The following is a 22728-nucleotide window of genomic DNA, read 5'->3' as shown; positions in this document are numbered from 1 at the left end:
AAATTGACTTGGACGTGTATTTGATGACAGGTGCTTATCAATGAGCGGATCAAGTATCGATGCATAAAATCAAATATAGCACAATTGCTCTTCTAAGGACGTGCCTAACGCGAAGGACAGGATCCAATAATAGTTGTTTTTTCGATGGAAATTAAAGCACGCTCCTAAAACGATAGCCTAAGGTACATTTGTTTTTCACCGTACTGTTGTTCCACAACACCAGTAGATGGGATATTGTCAAACTTCCCTGCAAAAATTTACCATGCATGCGGCCCCCCAGTCCTGTCTACGGACCAGAGTCGGGAATATCCGCCCGTATACGCGTGGGCACGGTCCTGTCTTCGAGAGCTTCGTGCCCTTCCCATGGCGGACTGCCAGTACAAAAAATTCAAATTACCGCTGGAATTTGTTGCAGAATGTTGTGCATATGAAGAGGGTGGTGAGTAACAGCACCGTTGTGTGGGCGCTGGTGGTGTGTGGCGGCATTTTCCTTCTGGGAGGTGTTCTTTTGGCTGTAGCCCTCGGCCAGGATGATCTACACGAACCTTGATAATTTCTACCTCAGCAAGGAAGATCTTGAAAGGAGCCCATCGAGACAGGATGGTGTGTCCGAGGACACAGAGACAGAACTCAGAATATTTGGGACTACCCTCATCCAGACGGGCGGCTATTTGCTGGAGCTTCCTCAAGTTGTTATGGCAACAGGACAAGTGCTGTTCCACCGCTTTTTCTGCAAAGAATCGATGGCGAAATTCGATGTAGAGGTAGGATCCTTGCCCACCCTGGATTTTGTTTAGCACGGTTGAATTTAAGCAGCACAACGCCTCTGATGTGGAATTTTCAATGCAGAAAGTGGCCTGGACATGCTGCTGGCTCGCCACAAAGCTAGAAGAAATTCCACGCCGCGTACGGGACGTTCTGGCTGTCTTCTACCGCTTGCAGCTCAGGCGGCAGGCTCTTCCCCTGAAACCACTAGACTTCTACACTGTGGTGCGCATCTTGATTGTTCTACCCTTGTATCCGAAGTCCTCTTTTGTCCGAAGTACTCTTGGTGTCCCCCGGTGGTTTTGCCTGGTGGTTTTGCTCAGGTTGCATTTGTGCACTGCATGCTTATGCTGAATGCCTGGCTTGTGCGGTGCTGTGCAGGAGTATGAGACGATGAAGCTCGAACTTATAAGAGTGGAGCGTATGATTTTGCGCGAATTTGGCTTCATTGTGCACGTTGAGCATCCGCACAAGCTGGTCTTGAACCACTTGCATATGATGCTGGGCACAGGGCATCGAGAGCTGATGCAAGAAGCCTGGAACCTCACGAATGACAGGTGAGGTGCAAGTGACATAATGGCAGCTGTAACAGCCCTTGCATTCTGCATTTTCTGGTCAAGTTATAAGGTACATGCTGACTGAAGCGCGCTTGTGCGTTGTACAGCCTGAGGACGACGTTGTGCGTGCGCCTGAAGAGCGAAGTGGTGGCTTGCGGCATAATCTTCATGGCCGCGCGGCGTCTCAAGGTAAGGAGTGCTGACCGAGCAGCCTGCGCAGCGCAATCTTTGAGTGTTCTTGTCTTTTCAGTACTTTGCCTGGTCCAGCTCTGCCTGTGATGTGGTGTGATTGTGGGGGTGCGGCAGATCCCCCTGCCTGAGGAGCCTCCCTGGTGGGAGCTGCACAATATCACCTTTGAGGACATCTGTGAGGTCTGCATGGAGGTGCACAGCTTGTATCAGCGGCCACCTGCGCGCTACATTGCTCTGACGCGAGGCGCGCAGGCGAGCAGCGCAGCCGCGACTCCACAGGCCTCTCCAATGACGGGCCAGGGCAGCCCTGTCATGTCGCTCGGGCCACCGGGAGCTGCCAGCTCTCGCGGTGCAGCAGCTGTGGACAGCGGTGCTCAGCCGCCACATGCTGCGGAGACGTCCCTGCCAAACGGGGTGCGATGTGGACCTTTACTCCAGTATGCTGGTGTGAAAGTGCTGCAAAGGAGCTCATGCTGACTGCATTACTAGTGACACCCCTAGTGCATCATGTGCAGGTTCTTCTGATCTCTGATAGTACTGCTACCTCATTCTGCAAGCTGTGGCAGTACTTCAAGAAGATTACTCCATTCACTTTCTGTGAGATAGATGCGACCAAATATGCGAGGCAGTGTGTGACGTTGTGCACCCTGGCTGTTCCAGGTGGTGGCCAAGGCAGCGCCAAGCAAGGACAAGGAGGAGGACAGCAAGCAGCAACGCCCAGAGCGTAGGCGAACAAAGGAGAGGGAGAGAGAGAGAGCGAGGGAGGCAGGGGCGGGCAAAGAGCGCGAGCGCGCCTCACACAGGGACAGGGATGGGCGCGAGAGGGAGGCCAGGGGGCGCGATCGCGATAGGGACAGCAGGAGCGAGCGCCACGACAGGGACAGGGCCCACAGGGACAGGGGGGCTGAGCGCGCCCGACCAGACGAGAGGGGAAGTCGCGGCCGAAGGGATGTCACAGAGGCAGGCCACAAGCGCAGCCGCACGGACGACCCACAGGAGAGGGAGAGTAGGAGGGTGCGGGTTGTGGAGTACTCTGACAGGGCCCGGGACAGAGCCGAGCGGTCGTCCGCCGCTCAAGACGGCTCCGACAGGGGTTTGGACTGCTGGCGATCCGATGCGTACCGGCAGGCCCACAGCTCGAGCTCAGCCCTGCACCAAGACTCTGAGCGCGCCCTGAAAGCTGGCGGCGCACAGTTGGGCGCTGACAGGAATCATGCGGGGAAGTGGCCAGCCAGTGACAGACTGACAAGCGTCGCTGACAGGGATACAAGGCGGCCCAATGGAAGCATGTCAGAGTCGCCGAGGAGCTCCCGCGCAAATGGCAGCCTTTGCGGCGGCGGCCGTGGCAGGTTTGCAAGCGGCCAGCCGAGCCCAGGGGACAGCTTGGATGGGAAGGGGGCTAGCAGGTCACTGCAGCCTGCTGAGCGCGGCAGCCCCTCAGACCCAGACAGATCAGTGCAGAACGGCTCAGGCGGGAGGCGGCCGCTCAAGCGCAGTTGCTCCAGGAGCAACTCTGTGGAGGTCCCCTTCCCTCAGAGCCCCAGCTCTTTCCACAAAGGTACACAGCCCAAGCCATATCCTCGCTCGTGGATTCCTGCAATTGCCAGCCTGCAAGCTATGTGTTCCATTTGTTCCCGAGTTGGAATGTTCCTCATGCTAGCAGCGGCTCCCAGACTGCAATGGGCAATACCAAGATGTTGGAAGCAGAGTGGGCTCCTGGGAGTGGCATGGCCACCTCCTGATTGCTCAAAGGTTGTGAGGGGCCTCGCCTTCTATGGCCGTTGTCTCTTGTGGTCCCTGCTGTAATGTAGCTGATGACACTCTGAGCATATTGATATCGGCCAATGTCAATAGCATTGACACTCTTCATTGATGCAAGTGCACCAACCTCACGGGTATCAGAGCAGCTTTGGTGCCGGAATGTTGAAGCGTGTTTGGTGTGTGGGTAGGCCTTACAAGAAGCCCAGTTGGGGTGGTTTGGGCGGGTGGGGTGCTGTGCCTGCGGAGGACCCCATTTGGCTGGCCGCCGGTCCGTCCTTGCAGGGGTGGCAGTGGTGGTGAGTCAGCGCAGCATTTCGCAGCGGCAGCTGTCCCCCTGCAAGGATGTCGTGGGGCTGCGGCAGCGGTGGTGCGGTGTAGGCCGGGGCCCTTCTGCAGCCCCACATGACGCGGTGCAGCTGCACTGTTCTGGCAGTCAGCTCCCCACCCGTCAAAGGGGGTGTTCTGGAAGTGTCATAACCCCTTAATTCCTTCCTCTCTTGTGCTACTGCCCCGCTAATTGGTGGCGCTAGTCCCATCTCTGTGTGGGTCTGCTCTGCGCATTGGCCTAATGTCATTCTTTTGCTGGCCCAATTTGAGGCACATTAGGTGTATCGCCTTGGTGAAGTCTCAAGAGTCATCTTGATCTGACCATGTGTGCCCCCTTCCTCCTGCAGACAGGTGATGAGGTGCTAATCGAGGAAGCACACCACGCCTGTGCACAGGTCTGTCTCCTTGTGCTCCATATTTTGATGCAAGAGCAGCTTCTTTGGCCCGATGATTAACAAAACATATACGCTATGCTGAGCAAGCTATCTAGCTCATGCGGAGGAAAAAATCGTATGAGGGCTACTGCTTTTGTGGCATGTGTTGATAAGGGCTTCTGAACAGTGCATGAAGAATCTTCTGATCAGCAACTTGCTTTGGCAGGAGCTGCGGAGCCCGTTTCAGCTGCTTCGTGGGACGGCGTGCGTCAGTAATTCAACTGAAGACCACTCACATTAGTTTTGCAGCAGCTTGGCCCCTCCTTCCTTGACCCAAGCCCCAAGGCCTTGATGCAGTTGGGACAATTTTATTTGCTTCTCCTAACAAATTTGTGGCTTTCAGTGGGCATCAGGGATCAGTGATGCCGCATCACGCTTGTTTGTGCTGGCTCTGTATTGGAGGAGCGAGGGCAATCACAATCTCATGGTCTGGTGTCAGACGTAGGACACATTGTGTGTTCGTAATTTGTAAATGCCGGGGCACAGGCACCCCAGGATGGCAGATATGTCCTGCAGAAATATATCGTGTGGAAGTGTGCAGGGCTTGTGTCCACCTCAAAGTCTGTCCTTTTATAGAAGCACCAACGTATGCATCTGGTTGAGAATTCCTGTAGTTGATCTGCCAGAAATGGTATTTATCACAAGTCTGAGATGCCCTGAGGAATGAGAATGGTGTCCTCCTGCCTTGTTCTGTGCAAGTGTGCTCTGTTAATATGCCAGGCACGAACAGGAGACACTTGCTGGGGGCAGACTGCTTTTGGTGTCTTCACCAGCAGTACTGTGTAACGACTGTAGAATTTGTCGATCAGGTGATCAGAACAAATAGGGACGCTCAGGGACTACTGGATGCATGCCCATGTTCTGCACCAACCCATTATCACATGATCAAGCGCATGCTTTGCGCACTTGTAATGTCTCTGTACACAAACAGATCCAGTGAATAATTAAAACAATGCCCAGCATTTGGTGCGCCACGTGGCAACATTGATCTTCACACTGCCGTAAGAATTCTTATCAGGTCTTTGCACCCCATATCGACCGATGGCTTTAGCAAGGAAAGATGCTGATTTCCATCAATTACAGTTGCACAGGACCATGAGGAACAGGTTGTTGCGACAAAGTCATGTAGTCCACTACACCTGTGCTGTCATCCACACTTGCAAGCAGCAGCAGCTTGCGTGCACCAAATGCGCTGCGCACTGCAGCAGCAAGAAGGATGGGGTCTGGGGGAGTCCCCGGCTGAAGGATGCGCACACAAGCTGCAGCATGGCACGTGCTGGGATCCCCAATGTACAACAAGTAGTCTGCTCCAAATTTGGACCCCGATGTGAGCTGGTACCTGCAGCAGTGCATAAAGAAATTAAAATATCCTTGAGCTACATCCGTTTCATTTCCTGACAGCATCCAAAACTTCTTTAGATCAAAGGCATCAGAAGATAGACTGACCCATGCAATTGCAGGTCTTCCAGGACTGCCTGCTTGTGCTTTTCAGTGACTGCGCTAGTGGGAATGTCATGGGCAGTCATGTTAGTCAATTGCGTCTACCTCAAGGGAAGTCCTGCCCTTCACAGCACAGGAGAAGTCTGAAATTCTGGCAAGTCTGCATACTCTGCATATGTTCACAGGACAGATCGAGCTCAGAGTCTTCTCAGAGTCTTCTCAGAGCATGCAAGCTATATTGCTCTCCTTTAGCTGCAAAGAACGTCGCTCACAGCTGGTGCCCGTAGATGTGTTCAGTGATTGAAACCCTACAAACAAATCAATATTACTGCGTCACCTTCAGGAATTCCGTAAAGGGCAAGGTCATGTAGAAGGCACAGTATGGTCCTGGTGCATCGATATACCGGCGTCAACCTCTCAATCGTGCAAGTTGGGTGCAACATCAAGCATCTTGTGAACACTTGTTGCCTCGCGATGTTGCATGACTCAGCAAGAGAGAAGCTCACACCATCCTGGTATATTAGATGTATTGTGCTAAGGGTATATGAGCTATCTAGGTTGCGTGAATATCACCTGAGATCACCAAAATATGCTTTATGCAGAACGAGATCTGAGATCACCGTTCCTCGTTTTAGAAGAAGACTCAAAAGATTATTGCTAGATCCACACAGTGTAATTTGGAGTCCTACAGAAACCCTTGAGAACCGTTCGATTCTTCATTGCTTTATTTGATTCAGATATTGGCTCGAATTTGATAGAGCGCCATTTGCAGATTTTAACCCCTAGTTTGTGGGTCGATATATAACTTTTCTGCCTGGAACCCTACCATCAGCTTTCTCTGCAAGTCTGTGGAAAGCCTGAAATGCAAGGAATTTGTAGCTTCCTTGCATGACTATGGAGATTATCAGTGCAGCTGGATATGGTTTTGATTTATGATCATCCCAGTCAACATTTCATCAGGCAGCGTCAGTTTTAATCCAAGTTCAACTGGGTACACCGGTGCCAACAGTGTTTGTATTGCCTTCATGACCATCAAGGACAAGATTCGCGGCCTTCTCTATTGCTTTGAGTAAGGTTGTGAATATCCAAGTCAGCGTCCTCCACATTTCAGTGTCCAATACACTTCTGCCTGCAGTCAAGACGAAGGCAATGCGCTCTTTATCGGGCGCAGTATGTCCCACTTCCAGCTCATTTCTGTCCCTGCAGGCTCTTTCTGACGAGCGCTCTGCTTGTCGTCTGCGGTATGCCTCACCGTGTCTGCGTTGGCAAGAATGTATGCAGCGGCGGCTTCGCACTCCGATGTGAGATCTGAGAGAGCCTGCATGGCATGGATGCACATCACTGCGCAGCTGTGCACACATTCTCACCTAGCCAACCCAGCGCAGCAGCGCAGCAGACCTACTTCATGAAGACAAGTGAGAATCACAGCCAGTTCTGCTTGCACGCATGCAGGCTGGGCTTGCCTGCTGGAGGGTGCGCGCGTCTGCTTCGTGGCCCAGCATGATGAGCAGCTCGCACAGCTGTGCGGCCTCTGCCAGCTGCTGCGCGCGCGGCTGCAGCTCCAGGATGTGGGCTGCCAGGGCCTTGTCCTCTCCCGGGCCACCCTGCCTGATGCGGTTCGCCTTGGAGCCCTGCTCCCACAATAAATCAGTCACTAATGCTGTGCCGGAAGCAGACACACCCATGATTGCTGCGGATGTGTGCTGGGTGTATAGAACTCACGTGGCATCTCCGACCTCACAATAAATGTCAGGTTCGCAGCCTGTGCCTGCCTGCCGCTGTCCAGTAAGAAAGGAACCGCGAGGGAGATAAAGCGTAGGAGCCCAGACCTTCTGGCGCCGGCGTTGGGGGCGGCGGCCGCCGACGGTGGAGGGTGCGAAGGTGCCAGTGGAGGTGGGCCCTGATGTGGCGGCCGCGCTGTGCTGCGTGTAAGCGCTGAGGCCGCTGACGACGCTGGACACGTCAGACATGTCGTCCGCGGCCGCGCCGTCGGCGTCGCCGTCCTCTTGGGCCGCCAGCGCCGCCTCCATGGCCGCGCGCTTCTCCCTCAGCTGCACATCGGCAACCAATGTCACCTAAAAAAAAGGTGAGAATCCAGAGAATGAAATGTGCTCATCTTTTTATGTGTCCTCCACACAACACCCCAGGGCAAAGACATCAAGCTATGCGTGCTTCGTGCACACAATTTCCGGTATTTTATCAGCAACTGTCACCTCTTTGAGGCGGCCAAGGTACTTGCAAGTGCGTTTGCGGTCGTCCAGAGCACGGCTGAGGAGAGTGGCTGCTGCATCGGCTGCTGCGGGCGCTATGACAGTCTCAATCAAGTCCTCACGCCCCTCCTGGTACGCTGTGTACGACGCCTGCCAGACACACAACCTCAGGAGGTGCGCGAACTTGACCTAGGAACGCGCATGCTTTCTCCATGGCATTGCTCCAAGTCATTCTCATGTCATGGTCCATGAGGCCAAAGGCGAATGCCCAATGAGAATGCCGTATCAGCGCAGGATGCACACCTGGCGCCACTCGTGGGCCTGGGAGAAGAGGTGCACGGCGGATTCAATGTCATGCAGGTGGGTGGCAGCCACAGTGGCGGCCTCTGCCGGCCGCCCCATGCCGCTCAGGCCCTCCACCAGCTCTGCTGCCAGCGCCTGCACCTGCTTCGCCGCCCACCCCAGCCGCCCTGCTCCCTTTTGCACGTCAGTTGCATATGATTCCACGCTGCAACCTCTCAACCCACCCTCCCTTACTCCTCACATCGCAAGCTGAGCGCTGGGCAGAACATACCGTACATTTTAGTATGAACAGCGGTCTTTGGTGCAATGAGGGCTTGCCTGCCAGCACGAAGGCCATGCACCACTGGCCGGCCACCTTGTACCGGGCCAACGCCTGCTCCAGGCAGCCTGCAGCCAGGAACGCCAGCGCTGCGTCCTCTGTCAGATTGCGGGCGGCAAGCGCCTCCCCATATGCCTCAAGCACCTGCGCGCGCCGCGCGTCGCCGGCAGGCAACGCTCCCAATAGCTCCCGCAGCAGACCCTGCACTCATAGCGCCCTCTCACCATTTCGTCATCCTGGAGTTTGCAGCGCAGTGCTGCATGGAAGGGCAGTAGTCAGTGCTGCAAGGTCGGGCGGGGTTTTCTGGCTTATCAGAGGGGGTACCTTGTCGCGGGCGAGGCGCAGGGCAGCGTCGAAGTGGGCGTCGCCGGCTTGGAGCAGGGCGTGCAGCGCATGCCACCAGCGGCCCAGGTGCATGTCGAGGGCGTGCCGGCGCAGGGGCCCCGGGGGCAGCGCTGCAAAGGTCTGCAGCTGCGCCATGTACTCGCCAGGGTCGCGCTGGCTGTGCGCCACCACCATGAACGCCAGCTCCAGCTCATACATCTCCAGCGCAGACCTGCACCCACAGAGCCATCCTTTCAAGCCACCAACACCTCCCTAATCATCCAACATTGTCCTGCAGCTCCTATGCAACAGACAGCTGTGGCACGTGGGGCTGTTGGGGGAATGTCATTACCCCCCAAAGCAAGGAGTGCTGCAGAACAAGAAAGACAATTACACAATCCAGCAAGCAACAAGAAGGGAAGGATTGGGAGCGAGGTGGGCACCTGAAGAGGCGATCAACGTCCACGGAGAGGAGCAGGTGGCGCAGGGCGTCCTCGGCCGTCGGTACGGCCCGCGCCACACGCCTGCGCCACCGCCCCAGAGCTCCTATCCCCGCCAGCTCCACACCGCTGCCATTCGCAAACCCTGCACCAGCTGCTGCCTGGTCCCCTGCACAACAGATTACAAGAGTCAATACGCCATATTCTTTGTGCAACACATGACAGCATATATCTGTACATAGGCAGCGGGCCGTGCAACCAGCGTACCTCCTGCAGCTGCGCCAGGCTCTCCGGTGCCATTGACCTGTGGGGCTTCATCTCTGGCGAGCTGGGCCTCCTTGGCGTCCTTTATGAGCTGGAGAGCACCATGGATGTCGCCCAGAGTGGTGCGTGCTGTGACCAGTGGCCGCAGGTAAGCAGCCGCATCAATGGCGACCAGAGCATCACTCACTGCCCGGCTCACGGCAGCCACTTTGCCTTCCTCAACCGCCTGTGGTGCCTCCTGCACACGACCACAATGGTGCTTAGCAAGTTCATGAGGTCTCTGCGAACAGGCTAACACTGACCATTGATCAAACTCTGTACCCTGAGCATGCTGTGACAAAAAAGCAGCAAATCAGGCAAACCGCAGGGCCAAGCAGAATGTGTGGTATGCAAAGTGTTGTGATAATAGCGAGAAAAACGTACTGTGGAAGGGTTAGGGTGAGGCAGGGCAGAGGCATAGGACCCGCCGGGGGCAGCCACGCTGTCTAGCCGAAGAGCCGCCAGCAGGTCGCACACGGCCTGGTCATCCACCACTGCTTGCACAAAGTCGGATGCGTGGGCCAGGAAGCGCGGCCATGCATAGTCCACGATCAGGTTGAGATCCACTCTGTTTACAACGGCCAACCGCCAAGCCGCCGCATAATCGTCCTCCTGTGACATTAAATGAAAGTCTCAATTTCTAAACATTCCTTAGACAGCAAATTTAATCCCCACAAATAATCCCTAAATAGGTGCATAGGAGAATATAGCAACTGGCAGTTGCAATGCAAAATACTGGTGGGGAATTGGCTTCTAAAAATGAGAGGGAGGAGCGGCTGACCAGGAGGGCATGGGCGAGAGCGGCCAGCACAAGGGCGCGGGGAGAGACAGTCTCCAGGTTGCCCCGGGGCAGCTGCAGCACTGCAAAGTCGGCGCCGCGCGGCGCGGCCACGAGACGGCTGCCGGCCTCAACGGCGCGCACGCTGGCATCCCGGCCGCTGGTCGACGCGATGCCGTGACCGCGCATGGCTGCATGCATGTCCGCATAGTGCCGCGCCTGCCCGTCCTGCTTCCTGGCTGCTGGCCTGGGGGATGGACAGGCAGCAGCCAATTCAGTGGGTTGGACATCAATGGACATCCATGCCATGCCAAGCTTGCCATTACTCTACACTCCAACCAACGATCTTGGCTCCCTGCTCTGCAAATGTGTGTTTCATCCTGATGTTCTTCGAACATGCTGCACTACAAGTAAACGCATATTGAGTGAAAGTTGGTACTCACCTTTTATGAGTATCTGCTTGGGGACTCGAGTCTGTGGGCTTCAGCAGGCTGGTAAAGGGCAGTGTATGCAGCACATTGTCCCTCGTGACGAAAAGCAAGTATGGGCCGCCGGCGCCCTCTGCGCGTACTGCAAAGGATGTGCAGTCTTCCCAGAGCAGCAGCGGGCCCCAATAGAGCTTGCCCTTGTCGGAGAGTCCCAAGACGGGCGGCAGCTCTCCCCCTGTCGAAATGCAGCATGTTTAAACCACAAAGAGCATTGATCAGGCCTTTGCTCCTTCCATGTCCTCCTCATGTAGGACTTTGTGAAACAAATATACTCAGAAATGGTTTCTGACACGAATCTTACATGGAGCAATCGGAAGCATACCCTCTATTAAGAGTGCACCAGCGGGTGACGCGCACATGACAGGGCAGAACTCTGGGAAGCAGTCTGGGGCGGGCAGAGATTCCAGGCTGCCCCCATGACACTTGTGGAGCAAGCCATTGCCTGACTGTAGCAGAGCGCCGCCCTGCGGAAGGGACACTGCGGCCTGGATGTCCAGGGGGTCAATTACTATTTGACCTGCAGAAAAGGAGAGCCTGACTGAGATGATCATCAGTCAGCAAGACACAGGGGAAAGTCTCCTTCAGCGGCCAGGCTCCTGCTCATGCAAGTAATCAGCCGCCAGACATGCATGCATTTGTGCTCGATGGAAGTTCAGTATTATTGACAAGCATTTGTAACGCAGGGAGCCCACTCGTTAAGGCTGCCAATGGTTTGTTCGTATGGTCTGGGAATGCATGCCATGACAGGCACAGCTCTGTCAGCACGTCCTGCTCCTCAGCAGCAGGCCCCGATGACACACGAGTGACCACCAGAAGTGTGGCATCTGATGTCCATACCATAATCCTGCATGCATGTCAACATTTAGTGAACGCGAAGCAAAGGCAAAGGAATTTACAAACAATGTTGTTGAAATGTTGTTAAGATGACCAGGCTTCGCAGACAAGGGCAACTCTGAATGCCACACACCGGGAGCCTTGCAGGTCAAGGCCTCTTGGCAGGACTATGCAGTCCATTGAAAGCTCGCTGGCACAGGCAGGAAGGCCGTCCGGGCCCTCCGGCTTGCCTGAGGCAGCTAGTGTCTCAACTGTCACCTCCCAATCATCTTCCTCAAGGCAGCTGATCACCGCCAGCCTGCCATCTGATAGGACCATGGCAATCGCCTGCAGATCAACATGAAAAGCATGAAAACAATGCAGACAGTCAGTGTCTGCAATCTGATCACATACATATATGTACATATCATGACACAGGGTGCACAGGCAACCACTGCTTAAGGAGATGCTTGTAATCCGTGCGAGGTATCTGGGGAGGAAGCAAGCACCTCTGCTCCAGTGAAGTCCCTGATGGCAACGCAGGAGGCAGGAGCCGGCGCAAGCAGGACGACAGCGCTGAGGGGCGGCGGAACAACGGCCAGGCCCAGAGGTGTGATCAACACTTTGGCTCCGTCAATAACAGCCGCCGTGCCCCGCTCACTCACGCAAGTGTGTGCATTGAACTTCACCTGTTGACGAGCCCAGCAAGCCCTCAGCACCAGATTGCCACCTTACGCATTGCTATGCTACTGCAAGAAATTGACTAAGGTCTTGGGGGAGTCACAAGTCGAGAGGCTCACGCTGCCAAAGGTCCCATTGCTGGCGACCATGTCTAAGGCCAGCGCTGTTTCGCTCCATGCAACATGGAGCTCAGAGCCACTGTATGGGCGAAGCTCCTGCTTCAAGTACCAGTGCCAATTGATGCGCTGCCAGATTTGCACCCTGTGCTGCTCCTGGTCCACATCCTGACCAGAATGAGAGGTGTCAGTCAGGAGACCGCGATGCTGTGCAAGTGGTCCAAATCGACTGGACCAAATCCAGGAAAATATTTGGCAAGCTTGTGTTGAGCAATATTGAGCAGGTTGCACCTGTTGGGGGCCTGCTGCACTCTCAGCAGATGACAGGACAATGGCAAGGCACTCCGAGTCGGGGCTCCATTCCATTCTAGTAATGGTGCCTGCATTGCGTCAATTGACTCGGTCTTGACCCACAAACATGGGAGATCCCACACTCTGCAAGCAACATGCACGCCGGGAGAAACTAAAATTCAAAGCCTTGCCTTTTCCCGGCACATCAAAGCCGCCGTGCTGCAGTCCATTGCGCTCAAAGAGCAGCACGCGCAGAGCGCCGTCGGGTTGCCTGCATGCCGCATACAGGTTGCGCCCGTTGGGCTGCCATGCCAGCTTCCCCAGCAGGCCCGGCGCATGCTCCCCCACTGCATGCAGCGCGCCACTCTCGCGCTCCCAAATCCGCACCACCCATGGCTCACCTGTGGCGCACGATGATGTGCATGACATGTTTCAGCCCTAACAAGAGCAAAGTTCGTGGTACTTGCTTGGGGTGCACAGTATACCAACCCAAGTTTGTTACAAACATGAAGTGCAGGCTGTCCTGGTGGCTCCCCAAGATCGCATCCTCACAGTGGATTCCATATGAGCAGTCCATGGCATGTACCTGTCTGTGCGCGGCTGGCAGTGGCAAAGAACTTGCCGTCTCCTCGCCAGTGAAGGCTGACGTCATCAGAGCCCAGCCAGACACTGTCAGGGATGGCTTCTGCGGCCAGCGGCCGGGCAGGGATGGGGTTCTCGATGGAGCCAAAAAGCCATGTCTCTGCTATGGTGTCCCAGTCCTGCATCAACAGCGAGTGACCTTCATTTTCAAAAAAGGTCAACCCACTTCATTTCAAAAAGATGAGATAGGCACAAGGGGAGGCAAGAACCGGGCCTATGTCCGGGTCTGGCATGTTGCTGATTCAGTAGGAGATGACCTTGTTCATGAGGAGCAGCTGGCCTTGCCCAGACACCAATGAAAGCACCTCCCCATCTGGGCTCCATCGAGCAGCAGCTACTCCACCCGTCACAGCTCCTACCTGCACACAGGGCAATTGTATCCAACTAGTGTTTGGCTTGCCTGTTCTGGACTTCATATATCCCCATATGTGAGTCACACAGAGCACAAAAGCGACTCTGATGCAGCAGTATCATAGTAGCAATCCCCACACCTCTTCGACTTCAGCCTGCTCTTCAACGTGGATAACGAACAAGTGTCCAGATGCCGTCGCCACAAATAATGCATCTAGTTCTGAGATGTGCTCAAAGGAGATTATTCTGTCTTGCTCGTTAGCACTGCAATGCGCCTCAAGCTGCACGTCCCACATCGCCTACAACCAGGTATACATGCTGCGCTGATCCACATATACTTGCAGCACACACATTAGAAGCCAAAAACTCTCCGGCTGCCAGTTTCCAGTAGGAACCATTTTCAGTACTAGGAATCAGACTCCTGAGATTTAACATGCAAGCTAATGCGCTGTTCTCAACTTTTTGTCACGATGGGATCCGAGAAATAGCAGAGATCGCGAACCTGTTCACCAGGGCCTCCATAGCATCGAATGGAGCAGTCAGACATAGCTACGTAGATCTGCCCACTGATAGCATCCCTACAAAATGCAGCTATTGTTCTAGCATCAGATGTGGCCGTGAAGCCACATAATTGGGTGATGCGTTCCCGCAATATACTCAGACTCTGCATTGCTTTGCAGTGGGGGCCGGCTGCCCAAGCGCTCGCTGGCCCTCCTCAGTTTGCGTAATTTATAATGAGCCTGAGTTTTTTAAGCACGTTATGGTAGTAAGTATAGTAGAGCATATTCAGAAGGAGACAAGCAGAACACCATGCGCTATGATGGAATGGCGCCCAATAGGGCAGATCGGGCCAGGCGGGCAGCATCCTCCAGCTTCCTGGATGCATCTGGTGGGTTGGAGATGATTTAGTCCACACAAAAATGGAAGATAACAAATGGAGGGCGCAGCGCATGTATTGATCCGTGAAGCGCGAGCTTCCGATATTCCAGGGATCTTGCATTTGCTCGAACTTTTATTTGCAATCGAAGTTGACTTCTCTTTCGACTACAAAAAACAGCAGAAGGGCGTAGAGCTCCTGCTGTCGAGTAAAGATGCATATGTACTTGTTGCTGAGATCAATGGCGAGGTATGTTTTAAAAAATAGCTAAGGGAAAATTCGTACTAGGGTTTGCCGATGTTGCCGGTCCCAGAACCTCCCTTGATCTGTTCTGCAGGTGGTGGGCGTCATCACTTCTCAGAAGTTGATTTCGACTGCTGAGGGAGGTTTTGTGGGGCTCGTTGAAGACGTGAGTGTCAAGAAAGAATACCGCAGCAAAGGTAGACAAATTCTACCCCTATTTGACTGAAACCAAGTTGTCCTTCAGTTGTCAACAATAATATTATGGACTTTTGCTTAATGATTTCAGGCATTGGGAAACAGCTTGAGAGAGCTGCATCAGACTGGGCATCCACACAAGGATTGTTGAGACTTCAACTCTTGGCAGACAGCTCCAACACTCCAGCAATTAAGTTTTATTCAAAGATGGGATGGAAGCATACCAGCCTTATAGCTCTTCGCAAAGCCATGACTTAGTAAGCATGTGCCCGCAATGTATCAGACACTGTCGCGTTGATGCATTTACTCCACAAAATCCATGAACAGGCCTAGAGGGTACTAAAGACTACTGGAATACTCTTCAGTACCCCCTGCCATGCAGTGCCAACGTGATATGATATGTACTTTATAAGCATTTTAATGTATTCATCATCATGGAAACACCATTTGCATCCCAATGTCATCAACAAGTATTGCATTGCTTATGACGTCACTCTCCACCCAACAGCGCCACAAAGCACTGCGCTCACCATACTTCAAGTTCCAGTGGACGGTATCGTCAAAAATCACAGGATCCTCTATGATACAGGAACTGACTGTGACGTCTGGAACGGCAGGAAATAGTCATGTCTAGACATATATGTAGCACACAAAGCTCACAATTCACAGCATAGCAAGTTGCCTTCCATCTGAAATAGGCAAATGCTGCGTAATGCGCTTGACAAAAAGGCTCCATGGGAAGTCAACTCGCACTAGCCAACAGTTGTCCACATATAGGGCACAACTCAAATCCCTTTGAACATCCCTCCCCAAAATTGTTTGCACTGGTACTGGCAAGCGAGCAAACTGCTCTTTCTGGACAAGCAGGCACGACAAAGCTGCATATAATGCACCACATCTGATCACATAACACTGCCACAAAAAACAGAGCATTTCTCGATCTGTCCAATAATTGAATGGCCGGCTATCCAAAAAGATTATGCCGAAAATTCATATTGGCGCCTGGGCTGAGGTTTCTGCACGAATCTGCTCACTGATCAGGAGTCAAACTCTGGCACAATATTCAAGAAATGGAATGCACACATGCACATGAAGATGGGTTCAGGCCCTTGATGACTGGGAAGGTTATTGCTGGGCCAAAGCCAAAACAATTGAACATCACGTGACTATCATGCCACCCCTTGATTCCCAACACCATCTTCTACTTCGATAATATATTAGAACGGGACAATGCAACACTTGCCGAGAGGACATGCAGAGGTTGGTTGGACCAAAACCCCACTCTTGACCTGATGGCACATCTGGCAGCAACAGGCTCTGGCTGCACGCTCAGTTGGCAGACGGCTGAGTGCATCCGCGATGGAAGATGGAGGCTTCAACGGGGGCAGGAAAACGCACGGGCGCCCAGAGACATGCGATCATCAGTGGCTGCGTGGGTCTGCATGGCCTTTATCTCCCGCTGGACCTCTGCGAATGTGGGCCGGCCATCCGGCGTGTAGTTCATGCACCGCCGCCCCAACCTGGAACGTGCACAGGCAACCTGGTGTCACAAACTCTATGTAGACTCACTTGTTGCGCACATGGCGAGGCTTGAAGGCTCGATGCCACAGGAGGACACCTTACCGGTCAAGGCACAACAGAAAATAAGAAACGTGCACTGGGCACATGGGGGCTGGCGCCCAGGCGCACCTGTTGAGCTCTGGCAGGGGTGTGGGGGGCAGTGTGAGCATGTTCTGCTGCAGGGCGATTGCCAGCATGACCTGCGCAGGGGTCTGCTTGTCCCACGCGCGCTCGCCGCTCAGCATCTCCCACAGCAGCACACCAAACGCAAACACGTCCGCAGCCTGCACGCACCCAGACCATGTTTTTTTGCTCAAGCAACCCAGACCCACAAATCCTGCCTTGATCTCCTCACTGACTTTAGCAGTTATGCTTTAGACAGTGTCTTGGAGACCTAGTGTCACTTGTTGGCAGCACGCAATGCAATGTTGCTAGCCACACAGCTTCCTTCAGAAGAACCTGTAGGGAGCCATGGGATTGGGTTTATGTTGACAAAATGGGGAGGACAGAGGCCGACCTTGCTGATGATGCCATGGCTGAGCACCTCTGGGGGCATGTGCGTTACTGTGCCAGTGGTCTTCGTCTCCACTCGGCTGACCACGTCCATGTCCCGCGCCAGCCCAAAGTCAGACACCTTGGCGCAGAAGCCATGCGGATTCGCCGCGCATGACGTCAGCAGCACATTGCCTGCGCAAACAACACTCCCTCACTCAGCAATACACATGTGCAGTCCCTGCCGAAAGAGTGCAATCTTTGCTGCATGCGCAACGGCGGCACGCAGTGGTTCATTCTTGGAACTAGACAGAGTTCAGTCTTATATTTATCACAAGCGAAGTAGCAATGAATGTGCAGGTTTTATGAGAATACAGCACAAAGTGTGGAGGTGGACAGACCTGAGCTGAGGTCTCCGTGGACGATTCCGCGCGAGTGCAGGTGCGCCATGCCTGAGGCAATCTCGCCGGCAGTCGCCAGCACCGTCGCCATGTTGGGCGGCCCATCTGGCGTCAGCCGGAACCAGCCCCCCAACACAGCATCCTGCCAGGAACACCACCACAGCCAATCAATCACGTGCTTTCTCTGAATGCCTCCCCTAATCACTGGCCACTGCATGCAACATCTGATCCGCTGACAGAAGAGGGATTGCGCTTGCATTCACACATCAGCAACAAGAAAGACAACAGGGGAGACTGCGCACAATGAAGGAGCCCTGGTCGCAGTATTCCAGAAGCAGCCATGTCTCCTCCACAGGCTGCTCCTCTTTACCCGGGCTGGCCACAGGGGTCTTTGCTGGGCTCTCAGGGGCTGCAGCAGCATCCTGGGTGACCTCCCAGTTCAGCTTGTGCAGGGGTTCCCTGTAGGCCGACGCGGTATCAATGGTTCGGACGAGGTTTGGGTGCGCCAGGTGGGCGGTGACATCAGCCTCAATGGGCACACCCTCCTTGTTGCGGCGCACTTTGTTGCTGTCACACACCTGTTTCATCATGCACCGCACCATCTCAGAACTCATGTATGATCGAGTAATAACCTGGCTAGAGCATGTGCACAGATGCACTGTCGTGTCAGATTAATCAGCAAGGAGGTTCGCAGCGCAGCAGGTGTGCTCTAGACACATCCTCATGAGATCATGCCACCAGGGTGATGCAGCATTTCCTCCTAGGCCCACGTGCCAGTTTTCAAGAAACCCCATCCATATGTCTGCCCCAGGTTGAGAAAGTCTCCTGTCCTTGAGCAGGTTGCTGATCATTCGTATTTCAAGTCTTCAATTCTGTAAAGAGACCATCTTTGACATGATTGAGAGATCACCTTATACAGTGGAGTCTGGCACTCCATGGCAGGTGTAACTATCGCACATGCACGGATATTTTTACAACCTCAACATGCAGTCTATCCCATTAAGACAAAAAAATCATACATAGCATTGTCACTGCAAGGCACATTAATTGCCAAGAACATCCATTTTACAGAGCACCAACAATGACTGCATGTTCGACTTTCATAGAGCAGGGCACCTGAGCGCCTGAAAAGAGCAAAGAAACGCAGGAACAGTTCCATGAGAATCAACAACTTGATCTCCTCGAAGTCTTTCCAAACATCTGCTAGCACTTGTATGCATCCAAAAAGGATCCTATCCTTTCAAGAAAACCCCATTTCCATGGACAGCCTGCTGAAGGGAACGCCTTTGCGCGCGCACCTTCACAGCGACCACCTTGCCGTGGTAGTAGCCCTTGTAGACGCGGCCGTAGGCGCCCTTGCCCAGCAGCAGGCCCAGCTGCAGGCCCACGAAGGGCGACCGCTCGGCCGCGCTCGTCAGCGCAGCGTCAGCATCCAGGCGCACGCCCACAAAGTAGTAGTGCCGCCCCGCATTGCTGATCGGCCGCTGCTTCTCCGCCTCTGCTGCCCCGACCGCCTCCCCATCCGCCATGCTTTCCATCGCAGCCGGCCTGAGGGCACCCCAGTCACTGTCAGCTCTGTGCTGTGAAGAAACTTTGACAGCAGGGCTCGATGCGCGCCCGTGTCCCCTTGATAATTCCATTGGAGTGTGGCTACATCCGCGGCACCAAGGGGGTCAAAAGCAAGTTTTGTATCTTGCTATTATGATGATGGCTGACAGCTGCCATTACAACCATGCCATGCTATGGACAGCTGGCATTTTTGCTAAATACCTGCTGTTTCTGTTTACACAAACGGTGGTCATGAGTTGATGACTAAAATTGCATATGTGGCTTTGCACATGCTACAGAGCAGGACAGAAGGGGAAGCACCTAAAGACCAGTGCGAAGGGAACAGCGGATGACGTCTCCGCAGTTGAGGCCTGCATTGCCTGCAGAGTGAACTCCTGGCCGCACGCCGACGCTTCTGACACGCTCTTCAATTTCTGCAGACACGCCCCAGCATCAGCTACAGCAGCTGCAGTAGCAGCACATACAGTAACATGTTGGCTGGGACTCTCTCACCACGAGTACACATGTTGCAACATTCTGGAGGGCCGCACCACTGAATTGCTCTCCTCCACTCCTTTGAACACGTCCCAGAAAGGCCTCTCCGCAGCTACTGCAATGTCCAGCCCTGCACATTGATCCACATCCGCTCATAAACAGGCAATCAAGATCACACAACACAAAACAATCTCTTTTAGAGAGGGTCTTCAGACAAGCCCACAATTTATCAGAATAGAGGAAATGGATGTCAAAACAATGAGCAAGGGTGCAAAGGTTCAAGGGGATTCGCTAGGAAAATTCACCTGTGACGCTGATGGCGGCATCGTTGAGGTGCAGCAGGTGCCAGGGCTGTGTCTGCGAGGCCTCCACGAAAAGCAGCGGCTCACTGTAGCACTCCACCACACGTATGAGCTGCATGATGCGCTGCCTGTGGGCGTGCTCATAGGCGCCCCAGATCTCCCTCACCATCAGGTCCGCCATGCTGCCTATGATCAACTGCGTCGTCATGTCAAACTTCTGCGGCTTGGAGTGACACAAGCACCTGCCACCCCAGGCCCCACATGGTCAGCGCGTGCAATGTGCATAAATTCAGTGGACTCACTCCCAAGGCATGGAATGTGCTGATGGACAAATCTGGGGTTGGTCACAGAAAGCATGGGGCAGGCCACTCACAAGGAGCCCAGGCGGTAGCCGTTCGCGGCGACCAAAGGAGTGGCGGCAAAGAACATGACCTCCGCTCTAATGTCAGGCCTGTCCTTCACCCTGCAACCCCACACCAACATGTCTCCCTCTGCGGTCCTGCATGACTGAATAGGACACGAATCATTGCACGGGGCGATCTCCATAATGACAGTGGCACTTTGCAGACATGACTGGCAGAGGCTGCAGACCTGCCATCCGCCGCGACATCCTCCACAACAGTGATGCCTCGCTGCGCCGGCTCCAGCAGCCGGCACGCCGCTGCACGGATGCCGGGCGAGAAAGCATCGTCGCCACCACGCGCAAACACCTGGTCCCCGTCCCGGAGGTGCAGCAGCACCGAGTCTGTTCGGAACACCGACATGGCCAGGCCCAGTATGTGATCTGCACGCACAACACCCCGGCTCTATCAAGGTCTTCTCACACATGCCTGTGGCAGCTGTCCTTCACGGTGAAGCTTCCTTCTTGTAGAAAGGGACATTCAGATGAGGGACGAGCTCGGTCATAATTGTCTGGTCTCAAGCAGTGGCGCACCAACACTGGGCTCGGGCGCCTGCTCGAGCCCTTTGTCGCTATTGCGGGCGGCCCCCAGGGACATGCGGGAAGCCCGGGGCGCTGCGGGGCCGGTGAACATGGAGTGCGCGCGCGCAGGCGGCGGTGAGCGGCCCAGCAGCATGTGCTCGGGGACGCTCATGGCAGGCTGCAGCTCCAGGACGTGCCCCGCGCCCCCCACTTCCTCATAATGTTCCGCCACAGACGCTGCAAAGGCAGACACCGCGCCGTCCTCTGCTATACTGCTGCAAGCTGGGGTAACCGGCTTGAAGGCGCTGCCGCTGCCGGCGCTTCCTTGCGTGGGGGAGCCACGTGAGGGCGGGGGCGCGCTGCGCACAGGCGGCATGGAGGAGCCGGTGGACGGCGTGCGCGCTGGTGGCAGCGGCGGTTTGCTCAGGGAGTGCTGCCGCGTGGCGTCGCTGCTCAGAGACACTGAGCGCGGGGACTGCAGATCGGCAGACCCCCGGCGTCCGGGGGAGGATGCCTCGCCCGCGTCTGCAGCACTGCTGCTGGTGGCAGCGCTCCCCTGCTGCCCCGATTCTGCTGTCCTGCGCTCAGAATCCAGGCTCCCTGGCCTGCCATTGGCGTACTGGGCCTGCCAGAATATTGCTCAGCGCTCAGTTGCTATTCAGGAGGCCCCCAGCCCTGCTCCACTCAGCCATACAGTCTTTCTAATTAAATCCGGTGTTGCTCACTACAAATCTTATGCGCATGATGGGCTGCTCAATCTCAAGAGCAGTGCAGCTGGATGAAGTCACCCGCCCTCACTCTGAACTCCAGACGGCTACCTTGGCGATTGAAATGAAAGTCATATGATGAGAGAAATCTTCCAGAATGAGCTGCAGATGTGTGCTCCATTTTGCCTCTCCTAGCTGTCCGCTTCCTTTGGAAACGATGCCTATTAACATTTAGCCTGTCTCCTCGAGTACATGCAGGAACGCACCGGCTCTGCAGCAACCTCCGCTTTCGCCGCTTTTATACTCAAATTATGCTCAGTATCGTTTGCTGAAGCAGAAGCACAGCCACCCATCACAAAGGATCGCTCACATCTGGACTTCCTTTAGGCCTGTAAAAAGCTGATAAAAGCATAGAGGGGCAGCTCATAACGTGCGAAGAGCTAGTGACCAGCATAGATGTGCGTCTCTGCTCCCAAGAGAAGTTCGAGTGTTCTCTGCCGCTGAACCTTGAAGTTGGATCAGGCACGTGCAACAAACCCATTCAGAAGATATATTTTTAGCTCTCATCCCAATTAAGGTGGCCTCGTTTTAGGGCACGGTATTGGTGATAAAGTTTGCGTTGTCGGGTCCGGAAACAGCTTTTTGAGGTTCCGTCAACCTTAGTAATCTGTAGTCATCACCCGATTGCATGGTTACTAACGTCCTCAGGTCTGGACACGCGTGTCGCGGTGTCGCGGTGTCGCGAACGTTCGCAAACGCGTGTCCAAATTTTGACCAGCCGTGTCGTGCAACTATGGTTGTCTGCCGCAGTGAAGGGATATTGATGGCCATATGGCAATGCAAATTATTGCAGCTGCGGAGCATTCTTGTCAGTGATGTACGCCAGCCGGCGCCATGATCCGCATGCATGCGCGCAGTGTCCTCACATGAGAACAATTGAGCCCAGATCTTGCAGAGCCAGTTTATAGATAGCCAGACTAGTCTTCCAAAGTAAAGATTGTACTTTCTTGAAGAAACGATGTCAGCTGACAATATCATAGGGCCTCCACTGAAGCCCCCCGCTCGATTTACCAGCATGCTCACCTTAATCACCCATAGAAAGCGCGCTCATTTGATATCAACTGTTCAACAACTTATTGAAATGCCATTGCAGAGGCATTTGCAAATGATTCTTTTCACTGCAAAACAACACCCTAAAGAGATGGACATGTATTACTAGGTCGAGCAATCCAATGGTGCATGCTAAGTGACAGCAAAACTACTTCAGGCGTAATTTCTGACGCAGCAGCACTACTGCCTGCAGAATACAGGATTTCCAAGTGCCAGAAACACTTCTTTCAGTCATTTTGCTGTTAGAGAGCTTCATTCATAACACTCTCGTGAACAGCAACAGTCAGACAAAGAGTGCAGAAAGTTGACAGACCAGCCAGAAGCGTTCTACAGCCATAAGC

General features: G+C 54.2%; 4 protein-coding genes across 4 annotated transcripts; 2 read left to right on the top strand and 2 right to left on the bottom strand.

Annotated features, from left to right (window-relative positions):
- Positions 1-530: 530 nt before the first annotated feature.
- Positions 531-1991, top strand: COCSUDRAFT_13180 (cyclin-like protein; the record flags this gene model as incomplete). Its single annotated transcript, XM_005650439.1, has 5 exons — positions 531-764; positions 850-990; positions 1147-1322; positions 1430-1511; positions 1629-1991. 5 exons carry the CDS (start codon positions 531-533, stop codon positions 1989-1991), a joined length of 996 nt encoding a protein of 331 aa, XP_005650496.1.
- Positions 1992-4730: 2739 nt separating this feature from the next.
- On the top strand, positions 4731-6198 carry COCSUDRAFT_32433 (hypothetical protein; the record flags this gene model as incomplete). Its single annotated transcript, XM_005650438.1, has 3 exons — positions 4731-5375; positions 5582-5784; positions 6050-6198. A coding segment is annotated over exon 1 (227 nt), but the record flags the coding sequence as incomplete, so codon positions are not given.
- Positions 6199-6611: 413 nt separating this feature from the next.
- COCSUDRAFT_60949 (IKI3-domain-containing protein) lies at positions 6612-14057 on the bottom strand (the record flags this gene model as incomplete). Its single annotated transcript, XM_005650437.1, has 20 exons — positions 6612-6817; positions 6921-7107; positions 7306-7527; positions 7690-7836; positions 7990-8163; positions 8318-8509; positions 8633-8864; positions 9076-9241; positions 9340-9574; positions 9760-9987; positions 10157-10400; positions 10597-10816; positions 10982-11158; positions 11673-11802; positions 11964-12143; positions 12255-12419; positions 12747-12943; positions 13129-13303; positions 13442-13543; positions 14046-14057. 20 exons carry the CDS (start codon positions 14055-14057, stop codon positions 6612-6614), a joined length of 3591 nt encoding a protein of 1196 aa, XP_005650494.1.
- Positions 14058-15253: 1196 nt separating this feature from the next.
- COCSUDRAFT_32432 (hypothetical protein) lies at positions 15254-15919 on the bottom strand. Its single transcript, XM_005650436.1, has one exon. The coding sequence runs from the start codon at positions 15781-15783 to the stop codon at positions 15514-15516; it is 270 nt and encodes an 89-aa protein (XP_005650493.1). The 5' UTR covers positions 15784-15919; the 3' UTR covers positions 15254-15513.
- Positions 15920-22728: the final 6809 nt, after the last annotated feature.

The sequence above is a fragment of the Coccomyxa subellipsoidea genome, assembly GCF_000258705.1.
Source record: "Coccomyxa subellipsoidea C-169, whole genome shotgun sequence".
Classification (NCBI taxonomy): Eukaryota; Viridiplantae; Chlorophyta; class Trebouxiophyceae; family Coccomyxaceae; genus Coccomyxa; species Coccomyxa subellipsoidea.
This window is presented reverse-complemented; position numbering and strand designations above follow the sequence as displayed.